The sequence below is a fragment of the Taurulus bubalis genome, assembly GCF_910589615.1.
Source record: "Taurulus bubalis genome assembly, chromosome: 1".
Lineage (NCBI taxonomy): Eukaryota > Metazoa > Chordata > Actinopteri > Perciformes > Cottidae > Taurulus > Taurulus bubalis.
The window spans coordinates 44707811-44726626 of record NC_136589.1 but is presented as its reverse complement, the minus strand read 5'-3'; the positions used below and the strand labels follow the sequence as shown (position 1 = coordinate 44726626).

The following is an 18816-nucleotide window of genomic DNA, read 5'->3' as shown; positions in this document are numbered from 1 at the left end:
GCGTGTGTGTGTGTGTGTGTGTGTGTGTGTGTGTGTGTGTGTGTGTGTGTGTGTGTGTAACAGGAAGAGAGTTGGAGCCTACCTCAGCGTCCTAGCAGCACTGAAAGAGAGAAATTATAATGCAAAGACTGAAACCAACAGGGAGGTAGAGAACAGAGAGAGAGAGAGAGAGAGAGATGGGGGAGAGAGATGGAGAGAGGGGGATAGAGAGAGAGAGAGAGAGAGAAAGAGAGAGAGAGAGAGAGAGAGAGAGGGAGAGCGGGGGGAGGGGGGGGGTGGGGTGAAGTGACATAAAAGCAGGAGAAGAGGAAACAGAGGAAAGAAAAAGTCTAATTCCAGGTTACCATTGAAGGTTACCATGGCTCTCCAAGTCCTCTACTCCCATGAATCCGTACCAGAGCCTCTGATGTGACATAGCAAACAATAACTGCACTGCCTTACAAGAGCATAGAAGTCCATGTTGCATGTTTATAACACAACCATAAATATTAATATAAACCATAAATATGACTCAAAGGACTCGAAAGTGACTCCAGAGAGCTCCTCAAGTTATGAAAATATAAATGTTCATATCGCTAGCTTGATGCTACACATGATTAGCGCACCTTTCTGGAAAGTTTACGACCTACAGAATCCACTGTGAGACAAAACCGCAAGATATCAACCACATTGCAGCCAGAAAACTGAAAAATGACTTACTTATGGATAAGCGATACTTGCTTGGTATGTATTGTACTTACTTATGGATAAACAATACTTCGTATGTATTGTACGTACTTATGGGTAAACGATACTTTGTATGTATTGTACTTACTTATGGACAAACGATACTTGGTATGTATTGTACATACTTATGGATAAACGATACTTGCTTGGTATGTTTTGGTGCATCTGCTTGAGCAGAGCCCCTCTGTTGTGGAACCAGAGGCGTTCAAGGTCCAGGAAGAAAGTTAGGGCATTTTGTCTCTCCACTAAATTAATTACTAACAATATTTTACTTCACTTCATCAAAGTTAAACTTTGTATAGATACTGTTAACACATAGTGATATTTTATAGTAGAAAGAAAGCTGTGTTTTATCATCAACCAATATACCAGTAACACATAGAATATATAAACCAGTAACACATAGAATATATAAACCAGTAACACATATAATATTTAAACCAGTAGCACATAAACTATTTAAACCAGTAACACATATAATATAAACCAGAAACACATATACTATATAAACTAGTAACACATATAATATATGAACCAGTAACACATATACTATATAAACTAGTAACACATATAATATATAAACCAGTAACACATATAATATGAACCAGTAACACATATACTATATAAACCAGTAATAGATACACTGTATAAACCAGTAACACATATACTATATAGACCAGTAACACACATATGATATAAACCAGTAACACATATACTATATAAACCAGTAACACATATACTATATAAACTAGTAACACATATAATATATAAACCAGTAACACATATAATATAAACCAGTAACACATATACTATATAAAGTAGTAACACATATAATATATAAACCAGTAACACATATACTATATAGACCAGTAACACACATATGATATAAACCAGCAACACATATACTATATAAACCAGTAACACATATACTATATAAACTAGTAACACATACAATATATAAACCAGTAACACATAAAATATATAAACCAGTAACACATATACGTAATAAACCAGTAACACATATACTATATAAACTAGTAGCACATATACGTAACGAACCAGTAACACATATACTACATAAACCAGTAACACATGTACTATATAAACCAGTAACACATATATGATATAAACCAGTAACACATATAAAATATAAACCAGTAACACATATAATATAGAAACCAGTAACACATATACTATATAAACTAGTAACACATATACTATATAAACCAGTAACACATATACTATATAAACTAGTAACACATATAATATATAAACCAGTAACACATATAATATATAAGCCAGTAACACATAATATAAACCAGTAACACCTATACTATATGAACCAGCAACACATATAATATAAACCAGGAACAGATATACTGTATAAACCAGTAACACATATACTATATAAACCAGTAACACATATAATATAAACCAGTAACAGATATACTGTATAAACCAGTAACACATATACTATATAAACCAGTAACACATATAATATAAACCAGTAACAGATATACTATATAAACCAGTAACACATATACTATATAAACCAGTAACACATATACTATATAAACCAGTAACACATATACTGTATAAACCAGTAACACATATACGATATATGAACCTCTTAACTGGTTGTGGTTGAGGAATTCGGAATTTTGGCTCAACTGGGGCTAAACGAGTTAAATATATAAACATATTTAAAGTACTTTATATTTATATATATTTAAAGTACTGCTGTACTGCAGTTTCTTTAACTGAAAACACCTGTAAAGTGGAATTGACTCACCTCAGGTGAATGGACTCTTCTCATTGGCTCGTAGAAGTGAAGGTCACACTGCCCTCTGCAGGCTGGAGCAGGAGCTACACGAGTCAAACTATTTACTATGAATTATTTTACCTCAAAAACATCTTAGAATCCAGAAGAGTTTGTTCAGTCTTCGTCCAGCAGAAAAACAGAAAGTACCTGTAGCTCCCTTTATACCCGAGTGTGTGTGTGTGTGTGTGTGTGTGTGTGTGTGTGTGTGTTTACAAGTGATTATGTGTGTGTGTGTTTACATGTGATTATGTGTGTGTGTGTGTTTACATGTGATTATGTGTGTGTGTTTACATGTGATTATGTGTGTGTGTGTGTGTGTGTGTGTGTGTGTGTGTGTGTGTGTGTGTGTGTGTGTGTCCATGACGTCAGTTAAATCTATAGAAACTTTCTTTCTCACGTGTGTGTTTTCTTGTACTTGCTACATAGTGGGGACACTAGCTCAGAGGGTCCTGGTTCAGGACCGAGACTCCTCGGGAACAGACCTAGAGTGCCTCTCATCTCAGGGTTCACTGACTCAGAGGGGGAACCAGACCTGCTTTCTGTAACGGGGCCATGTTAGAACCAGTTCAGACCAGGTCTAGGGGGTCCATGAGGGTCCCCACAAAGACAAAATAACAGGTGTGTGTGTGTGTGTGTGGTAGCGGGTCCTCACAAAGACAGAAGAACAGGGGTGTGTGTGTGTGGTAGAGGGTTCTCACAAAGACAGAAGAACAGGGATGTGTGTGTGGTAGAGGGTCCTCACAAAGACAGAAGAACAGGGGTGTGTGTGTGTGGTAGAGGGTCCTCACAAAGACAGAAGAACACGGATGTGTGTGTGTGTGTGGTAGATCCCTGTTTGTTTTGTCATCAATGTGCTTTTATTCTGACATGTTCAGTAAACACAACAGGAAGTCCACCTGCTCACCTTCTGTGGGAACCACACGCGCACACACACACACACACTCAGTGAGTTGTGTGTGTGTGTGTGTCTGTGTATGTCTGACTGTGTGTGTGTGTGTGTGTGTGTGTGTGTGTGTGTGTCTCTGTGCCCGTGTGTGTCTGTGTCTGTCTGTGATTTTATTTGACCTTTATTTAACAGCTAAAATCCATTGAGAACCAGTCCTCATGTACAGTGATGACCTGACAAGAGGCAGTACAGTCCACACAGTGACAAACAGCACAGATACAACACAGCATGACAACACATGAGAACATGGATAAAAACAACAAAGGTAAGTTAATAAACACTATGTACAAAAAGGCGGATTACTGGATGCTCTTTGTAAAAATGGAAGAGAGATAGAGAAGTACAGCATCAGCTACTTGCTGTTTTGTTTGGACATGTTGAGAGTTGAGAGCTGGTAGTGTAAGCGGGTAATGAAAGGAGTTGTGACCAAACACAGTACGGACCTGTGGAACGATGAGCCTCATGAAGTCACTGCATCTTAAACGGCGATGCTGTCAGAAATGTGCAGAAGATTTGAGAGGTAGCGAGGGGTCATTCCCATAATGGATTTGTAGAGCCCGAGCAGCCAGTGCTCTGGCCACCTGGTATGAAGGGAGGGCCAATCCACCAATCTGTAAAGATCAGTGGTGGAGGAGCACATGTGGTGAAACGGATTGGGAGTGGTGAAGTGGGTCCCGTTTTCTGAGGTGGTCTTTGATGCCATTTGATAAATGACATCGCCGTGGTCAAATAGAGGAAGGATGGTCATTTTCACAAGGTGAAGGAAGCCTGATTTGGATACAGGAAACCCAGTTTTGACTTCAGCATAAGGTTATTGATGTGTGTGTTAAATGAGAGAGATGAGTGCAACCAGAAGCCAAGGTATTTGTAGGAGCTGACAAATTCCAGCTCCGAGCTGTCAGCACTGTAGATCTTGGGAGGGTTGAGGATGAAGAGGTGTTTCCGGCATACATTTGGTCTTTTTGGAGTTGAGCAGCAGGTGGAGGTGTTGGAAAGACTGTTGGATGGAGGTGAGGCTTTGTTGAAGAGTGGACCAGCTGAATATATGATGGTGTCATCAGCATACAGATGAATCCAGGAATGTCCAGCAGCTTTGGCTACAACAGGACACTGAGAGACTTGAACCTCTTCTCTTGGGGTCGGCACTCTTTCCCCACCTGGAGCGATTTTAAATATATATAGTTTAAATCTAAGGACCCCACTAAGACCCACTGGTCTCTACCTACTGCTGTAATAACTAAAACAGATGAATCATAATAACTGTAACAGGTGAATCATAATAACAGAAACCTGCAGCGTGTCGTTGTCGGCCCCTAGAGGTCAGAAAGGATGAGGCAGCTGTACGTGTACTTCCTGTTTACACTCTATTAATTTATTGACACACAAACAAAGTATGAGACACAGACCAGATGTGAAGAGTTCATCCTCAAGGTCAACTACTGTACAGAGGTCAAAGGGGTCAAAGGGGTCACACTGGGACTCAATCACTGCTGTGCAGCCTCCTCGTCCTCCTTCTTCTCCTGGCTCCTCCTCCTCTTCACCTCCTGCAGTCCCTCCTGGATCTGGTCCACAGCCTCCTGGTCTTCGGCCTGCCGAGCCAGAACCAGAGCCTCCCGGTAGAACCGCACCGAGTCTTCCAGCCGGCCTGAGGGACCACAGACCAGATCAGAGCCAACGTACCTGATACAGGTAGATTCCATCTACAGCAGGTGGACTCAGACGTGACCTCTGCTGACCTCTGCTCACCTGTGTGCAGCAGGATGCCGGCCATGTTGCCCAGCAGCACGTGTTGGTCCGGGTGTCCGGCGTAGCGGCTCAGGTCCACAGCCTGCTGGATCAGCGCCAGAGCCTCGTCATGGAGACCCTGCAGGTCCAGCACGGTGGCCAGGTCGCTCATCAGCACCAGAGTCTGCCAGGTGAGGGACGAGGATCAGGTGTGTGTGTGTGTGTGTGTGTGTGTGTGTGTGTGTGTGTACCTGTTGGTGTCTACCTGTGGGCGTCTACGTGTGGTCCTACCTGTGTGCGTCTTTCTGTGTGTGTGTGGGTGTGTGTGTCCACCTGTGTGTTGGTGTGTCTACCTGTCGTCCTACCTGTGGGCGTGTGTCTACCTGTAGTACTACCTGTGGGCGTCTACCTGTGGGCGTCTACCTGTGGGCGTCTACCTGTGGGTGTGTGTCTACCTGTGGTACTACCTGTGGGCGTCTACCTGTGGGCGTCTACCTGTGGTCCTACCTGTGGGTGTGTGTCTACCTGTAGTACTACCTGTGGTCCTACCTGTGGGTGTGTGTCTACCTGTGGGCGTCTACCTGTGGGCGTCTACCTGTGGTCCTACCTGTGGGTGTGTGTCTACCTGTAGTACTACCTGTGGGCTTCTACCTGTGGGTGTGTGTCTACCTGTGGTACTACCTGTGGGCGTCTACCTGTGGTCCTACCTGTGGGTGTGTGTCTACCTGTGGTACTACCTGTGGGCGTGTGTCTACCTGTAGTACTACCTGTGGGCGTCTACCTGTGGTCCTACCTGTGGGTGTGTGTCTACCTGTAGTACTACCTGTGGGCGTCTACCTGTGGTCCTACCTGTGGGTGCGTGTCTCCCTGCTCCTGGCGGCAGATGTCCAGAGCCTTCTGGTAGTCCTGTCCCGCTCGGTTCAGGTGTAGCGCTGACGCTCGGTATCGAGCCCGCGAGTCCAAACACAGACCGAGCAGAAGGCGAGTCTCCTTCCTCAGAGCCTCTTGCTCCTCTGTAGACAACCACAGCGTCACATGAGCCTGTCTGTCTCTCTGCCTGTCCCTGTACCTGCCTGTCTCTCTGTCTGTCTCTCTACAGGGCTTCTTTTAGGGTTCTTATACGATACGCAGGCCTACAGGGCTTCTTTTAGGGTTCTTGAACGATACGCAGGCCTACAGGGCTTCTTGGGGAGTAGAAGGGTCGCTTGTGTGCGAAACAAATCACAACGACCTGAAGACTCCCTGTTATTGGACAAAGGTCATGTGACCAGGTTTCAGTCTCACCTGTCTGATCCTCTGCAGCGGTTTCCTTCTTTTTCAGTAGTTTGGCCTCCAGAGACTCCGTACAGAACCTGAACCCGTGCTCTGCAAGTTCCGCCCTCAAACACACACACACACACAGTCACCTCTCTGACAGGAAGTGAGGTCAGAGGTCAGGCACTTGAACAGTTCAACCTTACTTGTTCTGTTCGGCATAGATGGTGGTGAGTTTCAGAGACATCTCAATGACAGCGTTGTCGTCCTGGAAACAAACAGGAAGTCAGTGAAGACACACACACACACACACACACACACACACACACACACACACACACACACCTGTGGCGTTCCTCCTGACAGCATTAAGCTCATCGCTGCTTTGAAGAGTTTTTCTGCCTGAGAGGACGAAGAGGACAACCGGCTGTCTCACTGCTGTTGCCATGGTGACAAAGGTTAGTCGTACGGGGACACCTGGTACTCACGTGGTCCAGCTGACCCTGGACGTAGGCCAGGTTCGCCATCTGAGCAGACACAGGGGAAGAGGTCAGAGGTCACAGAGCGACAGCTGTGCAGAGCTGCGAGCTGAGAGAGGCGTGTTTACCAGACTGTAGCTGTAGAGGACAGCCGGCTGGTTCTGGGTATGATGAGCCAAGACCAGGGCCTGATGCAGGAGACCTGAGGCCTTCTGCAGCTGTCCCCGAGACACGGCGAGCTGGAGGGACAGAGGACTAGTGAGCTGGAGGCACAGGGACTAGTGAGCTGGAGGGACAGAAGACTAGTGAGCTGGAGGGACAGAGGACTAGTGAGCTGGAGGGACAGAGGACTAGTGAGCTGGAGGGACAGAAGACTAGTGAGCTGGAGGGACAGAGGACTAGTGAGCTGGAGGGACAGAAGACTAGTGAGCTGGAGGGACGAGGACTAGTGAGCTGGAGGGACAGGGACTAGTGAGCTGGAGGGACAGAGGACTAGTGAGCTGGAGGGACAGAGGACTAGTGAGCTGGAGGGACAGGACAGAGTACTAGTACTTTTGCGGACTAGTACTTCTACTACCTTGGCCTTCTTCAGCAGAAGGATCATCTCCTCCTCTTTCCTCTGAGCTTCATCCTGTTGGTCTTCATCAGACCTGAACAGAGAGAAAGCTGCATGCACACACACACACACACACACACACACACACACACACACACACACACACACACACACACACACATTAGCAGTATATTTGAATACAGATTTCTGATCAGTTTGGTGTGAAGGTACGTACCAACGGCCACCCACAGCACTCCTCCTCCTCTTCCTCCTCCTCCTCCTCCTCCCGAGTTCAGGAAGGGTCTGCTCACTTTTACCCAGCAGGGCGAGCGGTTCCTCACAGACGGTGATGTCACAGCGCTGATAGACAGAAAAAAGACAACAGAAGGTCAGAGGCTGCTTCCTACATCCTGTTTCCTTCACTTGCCTCCTAGTCCCTCCCAACAGGGATGCATGTTGAGATGTAAGGAAAACATGCGAGGAGAGGAAACAAGTTTCATGAGTCAGTCTCAGTCTCTCTCTCTCTCTCTCTCTCTCTCTCTCTCTCTCTCTCTGACCTGTCAGGTGAGTCCCGTAGGGTCACGTGTCCCCTGAACCTGCTCAGAATGTGACTGAGGACGGCGCGGCGGACGCGGCAGGCCGCCATCTTTACTGTTTACATAAGGAGCGGAAGTCACTACATGCCTTCAGAATAAAAGACACGGAAACAAAAAAGTGTGAATTTTCATAAAATCAGAGAAAGACGTTGTTACTCCCACTCTTATTAATTTATGTTCTTGGTGAATATTTTTCTTCAAATTTCAAGCGTTATTCTATTTTCTAAGAATCACTGAACACTTGATAATAATTATATGAAACATCACATGAAGTCTATAAAGCCATTTATTCTTTTTTACTAAACCTTCCAGTCTGAAGCTGTGAGCTCCTTTCATTCATTGTAATATTATGAGCTACACTACTATGGGATTAAATATAACACTATATTATGATATATTATATTATAGTACAAGACAAGTTAACAATAATTATAATATATATTTTTAAAAATCACATTTGAGTGTTAAAAAAACAACTCTGAAGGAAACATGAAGGAACACACAGAAGGAAACATGAAGGAAACATGAAGGAAACACAGAAGGAAACATGAAGGAAACAGAGATACATGTTTGTACAGTTTGGGTTTAATTGTTATTAACAAAGAAGTTTCAGCTTCAACATGTTTTATTGTACAGTTAATAAAGAGATCTCAATATGAGACCACAGTTAGTGTTTCATCCAGTCTAGACCATCATGTCCAGAGTGTAGACCAGGGGTGTCCAAACTTTTTTCACAGAGGGCCACAAACAGAAAAATATACGAAGGTCTGGGCCACTCCGGTGAGGTACATCACAAAATGAATCAAATGAGGTAAATTATGCTCATATATATATTTTTTTATTTTTAAATATATATATATATATATTTAAAAAATCACATCAGAGGAAACTTGGCCTTTTCCAAGCTCCAGTAGAAGTCGGTCGGGAGAGAATCTGATGCTGATGCTAGTTCTTCAGAGAATCATCACACTGCATCTCCATCACTTCTAGTTCAGACTCTCTTCACTTCTTCTGCATCCATGAGGAAGGAAGTCGAGAACAACGTCATGTATTTCTCAAAGCAGAAAGATCTTGGAAGCGCTGACTGAGTTCTGTCATGATATATGATGACAGACACATATTTCCCTTTTTTAGCAGAAAAGTTGACCTCTGGAAAAGCTACTTTGATTTCAGACAGCGTGAGGAAGAGCGCAGCATTGACATTATGTAGTTGTGTCTCAAAGAGATGGAGCTTCACACAGAACGGGTTCATGCGCGAATGTGTTGTGCTACTACCTGCTCTTTGTCTTGCAGGCTCTTGTTCAGTGTGAGATGATGATAAGATCAACTAGAGCCCTGGGCCCTGTTTCTCGTACCCGGCTAAACAAAGTCAAGCAAATGTCCTAATCTCCATCTTACATTAGCGAGATGATTGACATCAGGCTATCTGGGTTTCTTCACGGCTGATCCGCACTGAAACGGTCCCATTAATTCTAGCCAGACGTCAGTCATCTGGATAAATGCGCCCGCTCCTCTTCAGAAGGATAATAATGGAGCACTGACACCACGACGTTCTAACAGTACAATGACAAATAAACTCAGAGGAACCTCTTTTTATTTCTCTAATGAGAAGCAGGAGATGATCATGAAGGCATATGAGGCATTCAATACCGTAGTCATTCACAGCAAACGCGTTGCGAATAGTTTTTGCAACGTTGTTGCCGTGAACGCAGCTTTAACTCCGCCCCGGCTGCGAGACATAAGCGTCGCAACCTTTCTAACCCTGTATGTGCGTATGAACTATGTACTATATGGATATACATGTATGTGTTGATTACTATATAACTAGGAGTTTGAATATGTGTATGGGCGGATCAGTATGTATGTATTATTCATAATCAGAAATTCAATCTATTGAAGCAGTGAAAATAAATTATGTGTGATTCTCTGTATTCTCATCACGATCACCTTAATCATGTTCTACAATAATGATATGTATGGTGTACTAATAACACTGTCATATAATTATGAGTGCTTTCAACACATCCATAAGTTTCTAAAGAGATAAATAAACTTAAAAACAGCGGCATGCAGCGGCTGATAGTCTGTGTCTGAGACGGCCAATCAGCTGCGCCTGTGGTGATCAATATCCGCGGCTCGAGAAGCTCTCGTAAATAAATGATTTCTTGCCGGCAAAATCTATATCGCCGCGTACAGGAAGTCATGAGGATGTAAAGGATGGATCCTGGTGATCTGAAAGAACTCTCTCCCCATAAAACTAATATAACTAATATCGCTCCTTCATCAATGAGGAAGGGAGCTGCCTTTTTTGTCCGGTGGGAGTGGCCATCTTATCCAGTGAATTTCAGTAAGCCTGCCCGGGAGCAGGTTTACATTTTTGGATGTGTTGCTATGGTGATTTATCTAAGCTTGCTTCGAGAAACCGAGAAAGCCTGACCTACGTCATATTATCCTGACAATTAGCCCGCTAACTCAGTAAGCCAGGTACGAGAAACAGGGCCCAGGTCTACCAACCATAGTGTGTCACTCAGCTCATGAAGAGGTCCTTCTCTTTCAAAAACTGGTAAACTCAGCGCTGCAGAGGTCAGACGCAGGGAATAAAACCCTGAAAGGCCACACTCAGGGAATAAAACCCTGAGAGGCCACACTCAGGGAATAAAACGCTGCAGGTTGAGCTGCGCCGGAGAGAGAGAGAGAGAGAGAGGAGGTCCGTGTTCAGCTGCGCTTTAAGTTAGCTGACAAGTCTTTTGCTCTGTGTTATGAAGTCTCGTCTGAGAGGTTTCAGTGTCGCGCTGTGAGCTGAGCGACCTCGTAACTGTTATGAGGCATTTCCTCGTGTTTTGTTCAGACGGCAAAAATACGATTGTTGAGCTAGCAGGCTAGCTGCTGTTTGCTTGACTTTCTCTCCATTATATCTTTAGAATCGGCCGCAGTTGACCCGCTGGCCGTAGTTTGGACACCCCTGGTCTAAACCTTCAAGTCCTTAGTCTAAACCATCAAGTCCTGAGTCTAGACCATCAAGTCCTGAGTCTAGACCATCAAGTCCTGAGTCTAGACCATCAAGTCCTGAGTCTAAACCATCAAGTCCTGAGTCTAAACCATCAAGTCCTGAGTCTAGACCATCAAGTCCTTAGTCTAAACCATCAAGTCCTGAGTCTAAACCATCAAGTCCTGAGTCTAGACCAGGGGTCGGCAACCTGTTGTCTGTTGCGGCTCCCCTTTTCTTTTTTTTGCCCAGTGGAAAATCTTTCAAAGGGAATTCCTCTTATTTTGGCGGTTGAGGTGATATTGGGTCACTGAAAATAAAAATAAATGTTTAAATATTTCTTTAACTAATATGTGCATCACATCCTGTCACGTCGCTGTCAAGCAGCTTCCCCTGCAGGTGCTACTAGTGATTCACAGAGCTCCGCCCTCGCTAAACTATCAACAGAGAAAGGTAGTTTAATTCTGCATGAACGTATTAATTAGCTTTCACTGCCAACGATGCTGCTGACCTGTATGCTTGATATGTGGCGAGGAGTTAGCAAACAACAAAACATTTAATGTTGAAAGACTCTTCCAGATTAAGCACACAGCTTCTGATGAAAAGTATCAAGCTGCAGAAGAGCGATTTTTTCAACTGCTGCAGCAAACTAAGCAAATATACTTTCAGGAAGTGGATCAAGTCTCCAAACTCCACTCCTGCTGCTGGTTCTGCTTCAGCTCATGAGACACTGAGGCGTCCGCTCGTAAAAAAACGGATCCGTCCTCCTCCGTTTGCGGTGCTCTAAAAGTCCGTAGTGTGGAGGCTCAGTGTAAACGAAGCAAAAGATATGCGTTTAAAATGTAAACCTCACGTGAGGATGACAGATATCAAACCTGCTACCTTGTGATTACAGGATGAACACTCTACATGAGCCACACATATAGATAGGACTCATGGTCTGCTTAGTTGTGTATTTAATGGACCTTAATGTAGCCAACACATGACTATTTCTTTTCTCCTCTTCATAAGAGTTTGATAGTTATAAACAGGTAAAATAGCAATACAATGTCAACAATTGTCTTGATTCTTGTTCTATAATTTCATAAATACAACAAACTATAGTTTGTTGTACATACAATATAACTACATATACAACTTCATAAGCTTTGATATCAAATAGCTTTTGCGGCTCCAGACACTTTTTTTGTGGAAAAAAGGGCAAAATGGCTCTTTGGATAGAAAAGGTTGCTGACCCCTGGTCTAGGCCAACAAGTCCAGAGTCTAGACCAACAAGTCCAAGTGTCTCAGTGGACATCAGAGATAATGATTTGCAGCTCCACCTGTCCCAGTAGTGCTGGCCCCCCTCACTGGGCCGGCTGGTGGTCGATGAACCTCTTCAGGTGGTACCTCAGCACCCCCTTGGTCTTGAAGGTCTTTCCGCAGCTGCAGGCGTGCGGCCGCTCTCCGGTGTGGTCAAGCTGGTGGACGCGCAGCAGCGAGCTGGTGAAGAAGAACTCCCCGCAGGTGACGCAGTAGTGGCTCTTCTCTCCGGTGTGCTTGGTCCTCTGGTGGCTCAGCAGCGAGCCCGACGTGATGAAGCTCTGGCCGCAGTCCCGGCAGCCGAACGGACGCTCGCCAGTGTGGATCCTCTCGTGGGCCCTCCAGGAGTTGTGGTAGGAGAAGGCCTTGTGGCAGTACGAGCACTGGTACAGCTTCTCCTTGGTGTGGCTCAGCCGGTGCATCTTCAGGTAGTGGGCGATGGTGAAGCTCTTCCCGCAGTCGGCGCAGGCGAAGGGCTTCTCGCCCACGTGGAACAGCGTGATGTGGGACCTCAGGTGGGACGACTGGGTGAACCTCTTCCCGCAGGTGGTGCAGAGGAACGGCCGCTCTCCGGTGTGTGTGACCATGTGAGACTTCAGGTGGGGCGACTGGGTGAACCTCTTCCCGCACTCGGTGCACTGGTAAGGCTTCAGGCCGGTGTGGGTGCGGTTGTGTAGCTTCAGGCCCTGCAGGCTGGAGAAGCACTTGGCGCACTCGGTGCAGTGGTAGTCCTTCAGGTCCTCGTGGGTCCTCTGGTGGACGCGCATGCCGCTCAGTAGCTTGAAGCCCTTGCTGCAGGTGGGGCATTTGTGTGGCTTCCTGTCGGAGTGGGTGACCTGGTGGAGCTTCAGGCTCTGAGGGTTACTGAAGGTCTTCTTGCATTTTGGGCATGGCAGCAGCTTCTGGTTCTTGTGGGATTTGCGGTGGAAGTTGAAGCCCTGGTAGGAGACGAACATCTTGTTGCAGGCCTTGCAGCGGTAGCACTTCTCCCCTTTGTGCATCCCCAGGTGCTCGCTGAGCTCGGCCTGCTCGCTAAAGCCGTCCCCGCAGAACCAGCACTTGAAGGGCTTGGTCCCGGAGTGCGTCCGGTGGTGCGTCTTCCAGTCCCTCTTCAGGGCGAAGGTCTTCTCGCAGTACGAGCACTGGTAGGGCTCCCTGCGGCCGTGGATCTGCTGGTGGACCACCAGGCTCATCAGGGTCGGGTAGGTCTTCCCGCATTGCCAGCACTCGTTGGGGTTCTGCCCTCGGTGGGTTCTCAGGTGAGCCTCCAGGTGAGACTCCTTGTAGAAGCCCTTGGTGCACTGGGAGCAGTAGACCATCTTTCTGCCTGCGTTGGTCGGCCGGTGCCGGGTCGGCCTCTGCTGACGCAGCTGAGGGTGCTGGTCTGAGGGGAGAGGTCAGAGGTCAACTTAACTTTTAATTTGTGCAAACACACAAATTATGAAGGCAAATATATCAGACAAGTTAAATGCGTCAGTGTTGGGAAAATGTATCGGCAAATTTTAAGTGCTTCATCACCCAAATCAATCAGATTATATTTACAAATTAATATATACTTATGAGGATATATGTACTGTATGCACGTATGAATCGTGTACTATATGTGTGTATATTACTATATAACTAGGAGTTTGAATATGTGTATGGGCGGATCAGTATGTATGCATTATTCATAATCAGAAATTCAATCAATTGAAGCAGTGAAAATAAATTGTGTGATTCTCTGTATTCTCATCACGATCACCTTAATCATGTTCTACAATAATGATATGTATGGTGTACTAATAGCACTGTCATATAATTATGAGCGCTTTCAACACATCCATAAGTTTCTTAAGAGCTAAATAAACTTAAGAACAGCGGCATGCAGCGGCTGATAGTCTGTGTCTGTGACGGGCGATCAGCTGCGCGTGTGGTGATCAATGTCCGCGGCTCGAGAAGCTCTCTAAATAAATTATTTCTTGCCCGCAAAATCTATATCGCCGCGTACAGGAAGTCATGATAATGTAAAGGATGGATCTTGCCGATCTGGAAGAACTCTCTCCCTATAAAACTAATATAACTAATATCGCTCCTTCATCAATGAGGAAGGGAGCTGCCGTTTTTGTCCGGTGGGAGTGGCCATCTTATCCAGTGAATTTCAGGAAACCTGCCCGGGAGCAGGTCTACATTTTTGTTTGTGTTGCTATGGTGATTTATCTAAGCTTGCTTCAAGAAACCGAAAAGCCTGACCTACGTCATCTTATCCTGACAATTAGCCCGCTAACTCAGTAAGCCAGGTACGAGAAACAGGGCCCAGGTGAATGTTACCTGATGATGATCAATAACATGAACAGGTGATTGTTTCCTGATGATCAATAACATGAACAGGTGAGTGTTACCTGATGATCAATTACATGATCAGGTAATGATGAATGATTAAATTCTTACCAATAGACAGGAAGTCCCGCCCCTCCAGCCACAGCCTGCAGTCGGTCAGTTTGACGGACAGTTTCCTGAGGACGGTAAAGGACCGGATGTCCAGGTCTTCATCCGGCTCCACTTTGACCTGAGCTGCCTGAGGAATACACACTTTATGTACAAGTACTCTGTAGTGATGTACTTTATGTACAAGTACTCTGTGTGATACTAGTACAGCAGAGTATTGTGTGGTACTGCTACCTCCAGACTACATTCACATTACGGCTCGGACTGAACCGCTCAGTAGCCGGTCTTTGTTCCGGTCTCGAACCTTTAGCTTCATCGCGGTTCCACGGAGCAGCGCTCCGCTCGGTTGAGGCCGAGTCACCGACAGAAGGCGCCGTTATGAGGCGAAAACATGCGGCCATCACCGTGTCGGTGACGCGGCCGCCCGGCTTTAAACGCGGTTTTATACAAGAGTTTGGCGAGCTGAGAACCCGCGTGTAGTGTTTACCTGCATCCCGCCTCCGGCTCCGTTCACCAAGTTGTCATCAAGCGGTCAGCAGCAACTTCTTCTGCTGCAGAGGCTGACGTCACTTCCGGTGAAAGTTCACTCCCAAAAATAAAATCCTTTAAAGTATTTATAGAACAATGAGCCTCACGTTGTTTTAAGGTTGACACTTCTCATGAAAACTTGTGATCAAATATTTTATAGCAGTTTGAAGAATACATATTTTAATCAAGAATAAGTATTCTGGTTTTAACTAAAAAGACATTATACAGATGCATTTATGACTCAGTGAATATTAAATCATAATATTTGTGTCTTCTAGTTCTTTTACTGAAGAGATTCATGAAGTACAGAATATTCAGGTACAGAGAAACGCAGAAAACAGTCAAAACCTTTTATTAAAAATAACATTCAAAGAACAGAACACATGTGGAGGAGTAGCTCCAGGTGAGGAAGAAGTCTCAAAAACAGCTGCTGAGAACCTGAAAGAGAAACATAATTTGGATAAAACATTTTTTATGAGTGTTAGTCTCCATTGAGTCAATGAGACCAACTAAATAAATGTATTTACAGTCAGTGACCTAAACCCACATGACCTGTGGGATCAGAAGAACGCTTAGGGGGTCTTTGTCATGGCGCCCCGCTCTGAGAACACTCTGCCAGAGAGGGGCGCTACAATTCGGCCTTTTGTTCACATCATATCCCAGGGAGCTAAGCCCCGACCACTCAGCTGATTGGCTGTGTTCAAGTGTGATGTCACTCACCGTCACGATGGAGGTCTGACCTCACTGTCCTTCAGGTGGGTCGCGTGGTCTTTCTGTCAGAGTCAATCAGAGCAGAAGAACACAGGTGAGGACTCAAGACAGGTAACAGATCAGGTACCCCCAAATACCAGACCCCTAATTCCCTTTTGTGTCATCACTTCAGAGTCCTAGTGGTACTGTACTTCTAGAGGTACTAGTACAGGGTACTGCTAGAGCAGGGATTCTCAACTGGTGGGTTTTTTTTTTCCCCCCAGCAAAAGGCCTGCTCTAGCAGTACTCTGTAGAACTACTAGTACCACTTTTTTCATTCTGTAGTTTTATTTTGAAGGGACTTTTTTTAATGCAGCAGTGTGTTTTTTTTGCCGGCTCTGGTTTCAACTAGTTTTGCACTTGTCCCTCCAGACTCTGGGTTTTTAGGATAATAAAATTAAACAGCCGACTGAATATAACATTCGTAACTGATGGTGCTGCCTGCATGACAGGAACAAACTAGGGCGTCGTGAGGAGAATTGAGTGTTGCTTAATTTTCTGTAAAGCATAATGTTTCAGTATTTACCTACTGCTGAGGTAATCACAAGAAAAGTTAATTTTGTATAGCCGAATTGCACTTTGCTTAATTTATCGAAAAGCTGCTCAACAGTGACTTATTCCATAGTAAAGTAAAGTGTCATAGATTCAGTGAGTGTGTTTTCTCAGTTAAAGTTAAGTAATTTGAGTCTTAGTTTATGGACTTTTTGTTTGTGCATGAAAGCTGTTGAGTCTGTTTAAAAATGGCTGAGGAGTCTGAATAGTTATGCATGTTGTAATACCTCATGTACTGAAGATGCACTTTTGGGGCTTTAATTAAAAAGGGAGCCAATTGAGTGTAAAAGGGAATAGTTCCCTCTAGCATCACCACCAGCTGGTCATTTTAGTTTATCATTAAACTTGTTGTGTTAGTACAGAATATGTATCCATCTCAGATTCAAACTGCACCACCTTTTCATTCAATTAATTTGAGAAGTTGAGAATGTTCCTCAATTTGGGTCACGGCTTGTCATTCAGGGGGGATGGTGGGTCCCACAGAGTCCTGCTAGTGGTACTGCTACAGAGTCCTGCTACAGAGTCCTGCTACAGAGTCCTGCTACAGAGTCCTGCTACAGAGTCCTGCTAGTGGTACTAGTACAGAGTCCTGCTAGTGGTACTAGTACTTCAACTTGATTGTCACTCACCGTCACACCCGTCAGGTCTGACATCACCGATGACATAATCGTCCTTCAGGTGGTTCACATGGTCTTTCTGTCAGAGCCAATCAGAGCAGAGGAACACAGGTGAGGACTCAAGACAGGTAACAGATCAGACACCCCCAAATACCAGACCCCTAATCAGGTACCCCCCAAATACCAGACACCTAATCAGGTACCCCCCAAATACCAGACCTCTGATCAGAATACGCTTCAGCTGGGTTTTGTCATGGCCCCTCTGTGAACAGACTGCGGGGGCTTCAATCGGCCTTTTGTTTCATCACTTCAGAGTCCTGCTAGTGGTACTAGTACTTTGTAGAGGTACTGTTAGTGGTACTTCTACCTGAGTAAGAGAACAGAGTACTGCTAGTGTAGTACTTCTCTCAGAGAAAGAGAACAGTACTGCTAGAGTAGTACGAGTACTTCTCTTAGAGTAAGAACAAAGGGGACCAGTCAGGAAGGTCGTAGGTAAACAGACTCAGGTCGCCATCTTGAAACCATTTTCCCGCCAGAAGACGCAGCTCGTCGGCGTGGTGAACACTTCTTACCTTAATGGAGCTTCTTCTCTAGCAGCTGGGTACCGGACCTCGGTAATGCCGCCATCGGTAGTTCTCAGAGACACCAGCGGCTCGTTGCGGTAACATTAACGGACACATTACCGCTGAGGGACACACTTCCCGACATCTGCTCTCTCACAAAGAAACCCGCGTCATGCTGCCTTTATACGACTAAGCAGCCATGTGACTCGCCCCCTTCTGCCTCTGATTGGCTTACAGCCTGAACCAATCTCACGTGCGAAAAACTGACTAATTCAAGCAGTACTAGTACTAGACAATCAGAGGGAAAGTGGGCGGGTCATGGCGTTTGGCCCAATTAAAATCCAGCTCCTACACACGCCCACTGCGTGACGCGAGAACTCCGCGTGACTTCCCACTCCCAGCTGCACGAAAATCGAGACCAAAGAAGCTTAATCATCATAAATACTCTGTAAAATACTTTGTGTTACACTTTATACATATGAGAAATATACCAAATTAATTATTATTAACACTACTAATTATACTACAATAAATTACAACGGTGTAAATAATTACGCTGAAAAATGAGTGACGTGAAAAAGTGAGAGCAGTTTAAATACATCAGAATGTACAGTATTAATGCAGTATAAATAAATACACTTTCATTGTGTTGGTTCTGGCGCCCCCTGTAGACTAAAGAGGTAGTGTCTCAGCACCAGGGTCCCTTTAGGAAACCTCTCATTCTGCAGCAGGTCTGACAGTCTGCTCTCGGTCCTGGTTCTGGTTCTCCCGGGACCCCTTCCCTCCAGCGGGTCCAGCACCATGTCCTGGGTCTCCAGCTCCCTGCTGCCGGGAGCTGAAATCTCCTCCTCTCTCCGGAGTCCCATATTTCCGACGCGGAGAAAATACAGTGAAGGCATCACTGACGTAAAAAGAAAAGAAAAAATAACGGTCGGATTTGATCAGTTTTCAACCGTTTTTTTTCAATAAGTTGTTCTCAATAGTTTT

At 45.1% G+C, this 18816-nt stretch overlaps 1 protein-coding gene and 1 long non-coding RNA gene across 2 annotated transcripts; both read right to left on the bottom strand.

The window, feature by feature from the left end:
• Positions 1-4852: 4852 nt before the first annotated feature.
• On the bottom strand, positions 4853-8154 carry ttc19 (tetratricopeptide repeat domain 19; the record flags this gene model as incomplete). The annotated part of the gene is made up of 11 exons (XM_079215870.1): positions 4853-5139; positions 5241-5403; positions 6069-6232; positions 6504-6598; positions 6680-6741; positions 6819-6875; positions 6962-7000; positions 7081-7191; positions 7530-7618; positions 7744-7868; positions 8066-8154. The coding sequence occupies 11 exons, from the start codon at positions 8152-8154 to the stop codon at positions 4979-4981; spliced, it is 1155 nt and encodes a 384-aa protein (XP_079071996.1). The 3' UTR covers positions 4853-4978.
• Positions 8155-15683: 7529 nt separating this feature from the next.
• On the bottom strand, positions 15684-17975 carry LOC306740101. Its single transcript, XR_013771041.1, has 4 exons — positions 17839-17975; positions 17279-17345; positions 16068-16120; positions 15684-15785 (listed from the first exon to the last, which is right to left on the bottom strand). It is a non-coding gene; the product is annotated as an uncharacterized lncRNA (long non-coding RNA).
• Positions 17976-18816: the final 841 nt, after the last annotated feature.